At 61.6% G+C, this 9,479-nt stretch overlaps 1 protein-coding gene across 1 annotated transcript in view; it reads left to right on the forward strand.

Annotated features, from left to right (window-relative positions):
- CARS2 (cysteinyl-tRNA synthetase 2, mitochondrial) overlaps positions 1-9,434 on the forward strand; it is a gene marked incomplete at its 5' end in the record, with an annotated part of 36,653 nt that extends 27,219 nt beyond the window's left edge. The window contains 6 exons of the mRNA XM_082675463.1: positions 3,209-3,275; positions 4,047-4,185; positions 5,595-5,718; positions 6,207-6,305; positions 8,404-8,607; positions 8,679-9,434. Coding sequence (XP_082531589.1) covers positions 3,209-3,275; positions 4,047-4,185; positions 5,595-5,718; positions 6,207-6,305; positions 8,404-8,607; positions 8,679-8,747 — 702 coding nt within the window. The 3' untranslated portion in view covers positions 8,748-9,434. The remainder of the gene's footprint in view (positions 1-3,208; positions 3,276-4,046; positions 4,186-5,594; positions 5,719-6,206; positions 6,306-8,403; positions 8,608-8,678) is intronic.
- Between the last annotated feature and the right edge of the window lie 45 nt (positions 9,435-9,479).

Raw genomic sequence — 9,479 nt, forward strand, 5'->3', positions numbered from 1 at the left:
ATGGCTTGCAGGATCTTAGTTCCCTGACCAGGGATCAAACCCAGGGCCCCGGCAGTGAGCACAGAGTCCTAACCACTGGACCGCCAGGGAATTAATTCCCTGCAGTTTCTGTGAGTTTTTCCTTTAGATTCCACACGTGGGTGAGATCATACAGTATTGGTCTTTCTCGGCTTTCTTTCACTGAGCCCAGGGTCCTCTAGGTTCATCCATGTTGTCACAAACGGCAGGATTTCCTTCTTTTGATGATTAATAGTCCGTAGTGTGTATATGCACGTGTATGTGTGTGTGTCAGCGTGTGTCACATCTTCTTTATCCATTCATCTATCTGTGGACACTTAGGTTGTTTCCATATCTTGACTATTGTCAGTAATGCTGCATTGAACATAGGAGTGCAGATATATCTACGAGATAGTGATTTTGTTTCCTTCAGATGTGTACCTAGAAGTGGAATTGCTGGACTGTATGGTAAATCTATTTTTGATTTTTTGAGGAATCTTCATACTGTTTTCCACGGTGGTTGTACCAGTGTACGTTCCCACCAACCACGCACAAGGATTCCCTTTTCTCAATATTCTCATCAACACTTATTTCCTTTAATGGCAGCCATTCTGACAGGTGTGGCGTCTCATTGTGGTTTTGATTTGCATTTCCCTGATGATTAGTGATGTTGAGCATCTTTTCAGGCACCTACCTGTGGCCATTTGTAGGTCTTCTTTGGAAAAACGTTTATTCAAGTCTTTTGCCCATTTTTGAATCTTTTTTTTTTTTTCTGTTGAGTTGTGTGAGTTCTTTATACATTTTGGGTATTTATCCCTTACCAGATAGATGGTCTGCAAATGTTCTCTCCCATCCTGTTGGCTGTCTTTTCATTTTGTTGACTGCTTCCTTTGCTGTGCAGAAGCTTTTTAGTTTGATGTAGTCCTACTGTCTTTCTGTGTCATTATCAGGAAACGGTCCACAGACACAGAATGCCATAGAAAGGTCAGATTCCAGATTTCTGTTGAACTCTCTGACTCCATAGGGGCACCCCACAGTGGTGAAAATAAATACCCTTTAGTGTTGCTGGCGTTTGGAGAACTATTAACTTAGATTTCTGAACACACATTGAGGTTTATCTGAATGAGTCCACATTCTGAGTGGCAGGAAACTACCCCCCTTTCTTGGGGGGGTGGGGCATGCCCAGGTGGTGTGCAGGATCTTAATTCCCCGACCAGGGATTGAACCCGTGCCCCCGGCGGTGGAAGTGCGGAGTCTTAACCACTGGACCACCAGGGAAGTCCAGGAAAAACCCTTTAAAATAAAACCACCTAAAATCCTTTTTGGATGAAATAGAGAACATGGCTACCCCGAAAACATAAAGTGCTAAAATGAAAAAGAGATCTCTTTCGGAAAAACCGAAGACCTAGACAGACATAAAATATCCATAATGTTAGTTTTTAAATTCTGTCACTAGATGCACGATTATGAGCAGAAAGTCAGGAGTGCAGGAGAGGCACCGACTCGCAGAGAGAAGTGCGTGGGGCTGGGGGCGGCGCGTCGTGCGTCTGTCAGCGGTCAGGGCCCCGGGGCTGCGGGGAGGGCTTGCTGACCGTGGCCACGCCGCGGAGATGCACAGCTTTGCTCCTGCCCACACAGCTCCACAGCCGTACATACCAAGCGTCTGGCAGTGATTTATAAAAATCTAAACACACAACAATTTACAAAAACAAATCCTCATCTAGGGCAAGCGTGTCCACTGGGAACAGGCCTCCTGCTACACTGTCAGAGACAGGAGAGGACTTGTAACAAGTTATGAAGCAGCTGAGTCCGTGCTTTGGTGGGGAAGGAAACCTAAAGAAATAATTCAAAAAGGAGAGGGAAAAGTCAGAGGGTGGCTAAAGGCCTTCCGAGTACCCGGCGTTCACTCTCTGTCCCCGGTGTAACCCCACGCCAGCTGAGCTGCGTGTTTACTGGGGTCCCGCCGAGCACAGCTGGTTATCACGAGACCCTGGTAGGTCAGGGAAGTGCTGTCAGAGTGTCTGGAGTGACGGCCGACGGGACACAGAAGGACTTGCAGAGAAGGCACAGGATGCGAGGCTGCAGGGCAGCCCGGGCCTTGGGTGTTTGGCGTTTGGTTCACTAAGTCTTGTCTTTTTGTCACCATTATAGACACACTGCAGTTACGACACACCCGCATCTTAGCATTCTGTAAGTGATGCTCTGTATGCGACATCGCTAGTTATTTATCTGCCTGTGCCGTCCGTGGTGTAGTAACATCACAGTGCAGGGGCTCGGTCTCCATGCTGCTGCTTTTGCAGATTTAAAGGGGAAGTGACAGGTGAGAACGCGAGGGCACGTGACGGCGCAGATGCGAGAATTAACACGCACACTGTGTGCTGTCCACCGGACGGGGTCTCAAGTTAGTTGGCTAGTTTGGGGAATTAAGGGGACGAAGAAATACTCCTTTTTCACACCCTGGAAAGGAGCACCGGGGACGGACACAGACGCTGAAATGCCCGGTGTCTCACTGAAGAAGTCGGCTTGGACAGGGCTCTTCACCTCCCCTGGACAGGGCTCTTCACCTCCCCCTGGACAGGGCTCTTCACCTCCCCTGGACAGGGCTCTTCACCTCCCCCTGGACAGGGCTCTTCACCTCCCCCTGGACAGGGCTCTTCACCTCCCCCTGGACAGGGCTCTTCACCTCCCCCTGGACAGGGCTCTTCACCTCCCCTGGACAGGGCTCTTCACCTCCCCCTGGACAGGGCTCTTCACCTCCCCCTGGACAGGGCTCTTCACCTCCCCTGGACAGGGCTCTTCACCTCCCCTGGACAGGGCTCTTCACCTCCCCTGGACAGGGCTCTTCACCTCCCCCTGTCGGTCCTGTTGTTGGCCTGGCGAAATCTGTGGCCGCGCCTTGGAGTGTAACATTTTTAAACACACAACGAAGTCTGTCGGAGTCTGACAGGTGTTGATTACATCGAGATACAGGGATCCATGCCCTCCCTCGCTTGAGTGAACCCTCTAACAGAATCCAGCCGTGGGTCTGAGCCCCGCAGCTCACGTCAGATGAGTGACAGCACAGGCTGTGTGGAGGTGACGCGGCCGCAGGCTCGTGGGGCGAACACCCCGCGACTGCTCGGGGGGCGGTCCAGGTGTCTACACTGGTGGTTGGAGGAGCGCTGCGTGTGCCTGGGGGTTAGTGGCTCCTGTCTCTCCCGGCCCCCTGCAGGACTTCCTCAGCACGGCCTCCCCAGACGTCTTCCGCCTCTTCTGCCTGCGGAGCAGCTACAGGTCAGGTGAGCTGGCAGGGAGGCCTGGGTGCTCCTCACGTGTGGCCCCGGGGAGCCTCTTAGGGCCTCTGGGAACCCCGAAATCCGGGTGGGGTGCGCCCCGTCCTGTTGGGGTGTTGCCCTCGTGCCCTGAGGTTGGGTTCTGAACAGAAGCCCGAGGATGCTCCAGGGAGCACGGTCCCAGCGCTTGGCCAGGGGACCCCGGAGCCTGTCCCAAGGCCGCGGCTTTGCAGTGGGACTCCGGTGCCCAGCGCTCCACGGGGCCCGGAAAGCCTGAGCCCGCGGCACCTGCCCCCTGGCTTCATGAGCCGTCCTGGCACAGGGCCCGAGCCAGGAGCCGTCAGCATGGCACTGCCCCTCCCCTGGGCCAGAGGGCGTGTTCCCTTCCAGTCCTGAAGGCGAGTCTGGGGACCCCGGCACTCCCCGCTGGCCGGACCCCTGTCCAGAGACCTGGGGCCGCCCGGGTGCGGCGAGTGTCCCTAATCTGTCCCCGCACACTCGTGGGCGGGGTGATGGCCGAGTTTCCCTGCCCCTCCGGGAACACAGGGCCAGAGTCCTCGTGGCACCGGTCAGCTGGCCTCCCCAGAGGCGCTTCAGGTGCCCGGCAGGGCCCCTGCTTTCCAGAGCCATCTGTCTGTTTGTACACCTGTCAGCAGGAATGAGCCCTCGGCCACTCACGTGGGGAGGGGTGTCCACGTTTCCTGCCCGGGGTCAGGACAGAGCCTGGCGGTCTGCAGGCGCTCGCGGCTCCCGGGTGACCGGGCTCCCTCCCCGCAGCCATGGACTACAGCGACGGCGCCATGCTCGAGGCCAGGCGTCTGCTCCGTGCCGTGGCCGCCTTTGTGGAGGACGCTCGGGCCTACATGAGGGGGCAGCTGGCGGGCGGCCCCGTCCAGGAGGACGTGCTGTGGGAGAGGTGGGTGCTGCTCAGGACCACCCGAGGCAGCGCTGTGGACACGGGGGTGGGGCTGGTGGGAGCCCCGGGCCCGCCAGGGGAGGGGCAGGCACCCTGCCTTCAGGGAGGCCTGGACGGCCCACGGTCGCGTGGGAGCGTCAGGAACCTCGTGGATGGCGTGGTCGACGGGAAGTGGGGCAGGTGGGCGGACGAGCGAGCTGTTGAAGGAAGGAGGGGGGACCTGGGTCGCGGGACAGGGGTTGACGGGCGCGTCCGGAAGCCCAGCGTGTGCCCCCCGCCCCCTGGGGGTCGTGACCACAGGCCGGTCGTGCCTGCAGAGGTGGGAGCACAGCAAGGGGCCCCGGGAAGTGAACTGAGTGGTGGCGCGGGCGGGAGGACGGAGCCCACCCCGGACATGGAGACGGTGTTTCCAGTTCTGTTGCTTGGTAAATGGCTCGACGTGGTCATCTGTGTTTCACTCGTCCAAAAAAAGGCGAGGAAGGTTTGAGATTGGCTTCAGAGACGGTGAGAAAGTGGGAAGACAGAGCCTCGGGGGATACCAGAGGGAGATGAGGGGGGCAGGGTCATCGGGGGTCCCCGGAGGCTGATGGTGGGCGGGGTCTGTGTGCCCTGCCACCCAGGGAGCCCCTGGAGGAGTAGAGGGCCCGGGGCTCCTTCGGGGCCGGCCGGGAAGAGGGCATCTGCAGGAGAGAGGCAGGAGCTGCCTGTTGGTCACAGCAGTGGCGCCCAGGATGAAGCCCGAGCCCTGGGGACGGGCAGCTGGGCCTTGTGGGGCTGGGCCACCCTCCCGACGGCGGGTGCCAGGGAAGGGCCGGCAGTGCCGCTCACCGGCAGGCGTGCAGGGGAGAGTCTGCGCCTCAGTCAGGAGAGGTCAGGTTATGCCGGCTGACAGCGCCGGGTTGCAGAAGCCCAGGCAGCAAAGGTCTGTCTCTCCCTGTGGTCACTCGGGCCCAGGCTCGGCGGCTCTGCCCAACCCTTTCCTGTGCCTGGGGAGCAGGGCACCCGGAGGAGGTGGGGAAAGTCTGGGACGAGGGGCAGCAGGGAATCAATACGGTGGCAGAGCCTCGGAGGGGCCGGTGACTGACCGGCAGGCGTGCAGGACAGCATGTGAGTGAGGGGTGGCTCAAAGGGGACCTGATGGTGCTGCTGGGGACGGGTAAGGGGGCAGGCGAGGAGGAGGTGATGGTGACCTCAGTTTCCTTGCCAGGGGCTGAGGGGCTCGAGCGTCATGGCAGCCGGCTCCTGAGGGGGTCTGACAGCAGAGGGAAGGAGCTGGAAGGGCTGCCCCAGGGGCGGGAGCTGAGGGTGGAGCCCCCGGGGGGCGTCCGTCCTGGGGGCCCAGCCAGCGCTGCAGCTCCTGCCATCCAGCCGGGTCCCTGGAGCGGCCCCGTCTGCTCACCTCCCCAAAGGCTGGGCCACACCAAGGGGGCCGTGCAGGCGGCGCTGGCGGACGACTTCAACACGCCGGGGGCGGTGGACGCCGTCATGGACCTGGCTCACCACGGGAACAGACAGCTGAAGGCGGCTGCCGAGGTAACTCCTGGGACGTGGCGACAGTTCTGAGGACACAGCAGATGCCACCTCGCCAGCCCCTGGGGCCACCCAGCTCCCAGAGCCTGTGGCCTCTGAGCCACCCCTGCGTGTGGCCCCGTCCTGAGCCAGGGTCAGTAGAGCTGGGGGCCGTGGGGAGGCCCGGCACGTGGACACAGGAGCTCAGGGGAGTCTGAGTTTGTCACACAGATGTGAGACGGGGAAGGAAGCCGGGTGGGGACCCCGACTGCCCCCCAGCCCTGCCCGTCCCTGGGCCCTCTCGGATGCCCAGGACCCTGGGACGCCCCGAAGGCCACCTGCTGCCGCCGCCGCCCAGGGGCTCCTTGCCAGCACAGGCGCTCAGAGCACAGGCCCCAGCGGCGGGCGGGAGCACCGGCTTCGCAGGGCTGCGTCCGCGCCCACCGGGGGCTGACCTGCCCGGGGTCGGTGCTCTTGCCTTTCAAGAGCCTTCTCTGGGTGACTTGTTGCAGGCGGCCGGTGGTCCCAGGAGCCCTGCTGTGTTCGGTGCCGTCGTGTCCTACGTGGAGCAGTTCTTTGAGACGGTGGGGATTTCTCTGGCTGAGCGACAGGTATGCCCTTCTCTCTTCAGTCCTTGATCGTGGGACTTAATCTACACGCTAACACTGTAACAGCCGCTTCTTCCCTTCAGAAACGCAGATTTTAACGGTAATTAAAGGCCAGACTTACCACGTGCTTAAGATGTGTTATGTTCCTTAAAAGGGGAACACACGCAGAGCTGGGATTTACTAACCGAAAGAGGGTTCTCAGCACGACGAGCGTGCACCTCAGCTGCACCGTGAGTGGTGAGCCACGGATTCCGTGTGCACTTGTGTCCGGGAAAGAACCTCAAAGTGTACACGGCAGTCAGGCTGCAGGGGACACGCTTCTCCGGCGCCGTTTGAGCTGCCGGCCGGGCCCCAGCTGTCAGGGATCCCCGGGCCTGGCCCCCCTGGCTGCCCACGTCCCTGTCACACACTCCTCAGCAGAGGCCCAGTCCAGGCCCGTGGGCTGTTCGGCCACCGGGTCTCTGGTCCCGTGTGTGTGGAACGTCCCTTGGCCTTCCGTGGCCTTTTCCTGCCCTGACACCCCGGCCCCTCAGGGACTCAGCACATATGACGCCATCCTCTGGGCCGTGATCCCCGTCTGTCCCGCGCCCAGGATGTGCACCGTGACCACGCCGCAGAGACCCTTCCTGGTGCCAGTGTGGACTCGGGTCCTCCTCCCGCTCGCAGCTGGGGGGCAGAGCGTGGAGCTGGCCGCGGTGCCACACACAGCCCCATCCCTTTGGCACGTTCTTGCTTCCTGCACTGACATTCCCAGCCCATCCGGTACCTTGTGTCGCAGGCAGGAGTCGGCCTTTCTCCCAGGAGCCTGGCTGCTCTCGGCGGGGAGGGTCTGGGCACTGGGTGCTCGCTGCGCTTGGCCACAGCTGCTCTGGCCATAGGCGGGCAGAGCCAGCCCCCAGGATCCTGGGTCCCCTCTCCGTATCGACTGTTACCCCCGACACCTCGACTCCGGTTCCCAACAGTCCCGGGCCACCTCCCTCCTCTGGGCTCCCACCTCCCAACATCACTCCCCCGCTGCCCTCCCCATGTATACCTGTCTCCCCACGGCCGCCGCCTCTCCCCTCACCCCCAGCAGGCTGTCCTCTGCACAGAAGCGTCCTTGCCTGACGCCCCAGGCCAGGGTCCCTCCTCCTCCAAGGGGCCCACCTCCCTCTGCCTCACCTAACAAACAGCCTTAGGACTGTTGCTCAGGACCGAAAAGGAAAGGGCCATAGCTGCCACTTTCTAAAAAATGTGAACAGGCTGTTAACAGGGGAGCCTGGACTGCACACGGGGGGACGCCACCCCGGATCTCCCTGCGGGCCCCGCCGGGCCACCTGCTGCTGTGAGGCCTGGGCACAGCCCACACTGCCGGGCCGGGGACGTCTCCTAGGACTGTTTGTCAGGCTGTGAGCTTCTCTGGCCTCAACAGAAAGACTCCCGTATCTTTGCAATGGTTTGTTTGATTGAGAGACACTGATTCCCTAGTGGACTGCGGCCTTCCCTGGGTGGTCCAGGGCCTGTTGGCAGCTCACACTAGGCTGAGGGGGCCAGGTCTATGCTGGGTCACCAGAAGCCCACCTCCTCCCCGAGCTGGGGCGCCCCCGGAGCCCGCTGGGGGCTCACGTCTCTGTAACGAGCCGTCTTCTACCGTGGGAGCAGTGGCTGGGGATCACGTTGAGGTTGAAGGAGTTGGACTGCCGGCCCTTCCTCCGTGGGGCAGGGGGTGGGGGTGGGGTTGGACGCCTGGCAACTTGGAAGGGCTCCGGGCCCACGCCAGCCCTGGAGCTCCCCCGGCCGGCACCCACACTGCTGGTCCCCGGCCCCGGGGGAGAGCACTGCGGGGCTGCGCCTGTGTGCCCGCCCACCTGTGCGCAGGATGTCCAGGGCCTTGAACGGTGGCTGGAGCGAGCAAGTTTGGTTTCCTTGGTCGACGAGGCCCAGGCCTGCCGGCTCTGCCCAATGACCCTCCGATGCTGCCCGTCTGCAGTGGCAGCTCCCGCTCACCAGCCTGGGCGATCGGGAGACTGGGCCCTTTGGGCGAGGCGAGGGGAGGGAGATGAGCCGCGCCCCCTGCCCCTCCCCGGCCCGGGGCCCGTCCACTCACCCGGCGCCCGGGCAGTGTGTTTCAGGGGCCGGCGGCCCGGCCGCCCTGCATAGCGTGGTCGAGGAGCTGGTCCGCTTCCGGCAGAAGGTCCGGCAGTTCGCTCTGGCCGCGAGGGAGGCCCCTGGGGAGGCGCAGCGGCAGCTCCTGGAGAGGCAGCCCCTGCTGGAGGCCTGCGACGCGCTGCGCCGGGACCTGGCCGCCCACGGCGTCAGCATCAAGGTGAGCGCCGCCCCGCCCCCGGCTCTGCCCCTGCCCCCGCGCCCTCTCACCCGGCCCGTCTCCTTCTCCAGGACCGGGGCGGCGTGTCCACGTGGGAGCTGCTGGACCCGAGGACAGAAGACCCCAAACCAGGGAGCTGAGGCCACGGGATGCGGAGGCCACGGCTCTCGGGCGGTTCTGTGCTGCTTCAAATCATGATAAAAGCTTGATGTTAAAGTTTCTGTGTGGCTACTCAGTTAACCTTAAACCAAACTGTCACTGCCCCACGGGTGCTCGTAGATGTGCTGGAGAATGGGTTTCGACGGCCACAGACGCAGTTCAGTAAAGTCACATCAGCCCACACCGTGGTCTCTGGCTCCTGAGCCCGGGGCCTGACATCGTGGGACGGCCCTGAAACTGCGAGACCAGAATGTCGGCCCTACACGGGGTCCTGGAAGACGTCATGGGAAGGGCAGGTGGGACCCCTTCCCTGGGGTCACCTGGTCTCAAGCAGGAGAAGCGGCCTGTACCCCACGTGCTGGGCAGTGCTGGACTGGGCGTAGGCATACGGTTTTACATTTATTTTCCTGGTTACAAAGTAACGTGTTAACCACAGAAAGTGCCAACAGAGGAAACCCCTGCAAGCGTCCAGCCCGTTTCCTCTGAGTGATAGGCTCTGTTTCACCTCTGTTCTGTTTGACCTCTTCCTTAAACAGTTGGTTCTTGGGGTACCGTCCTCTGCTGCCTCTGAGCAGACACCACGGGGCCAGGGCTGTGCTTGAGTCTGGGTGACACGGGTGAGGGCACAGGTGTGACAGGCGGGCACGAGGCGGGCGACCTGGGACCGAGCTTGCCGGCAGCCTCATGCTCCATCTCCTTTCTGTCGCAGGCAG

Source organism: Grampus griseus (assembly GCF_964374135.1).
Source record: "Grampus griseus genome assembly, chromosome: 18".
NCBI classification, from domain to species: domain Eukaryota; kingdom Metazoa; phylum Chordata; class Mammalia; order Artiodactyla; family Delphinidae; genus Grampus; species Grampus griseus.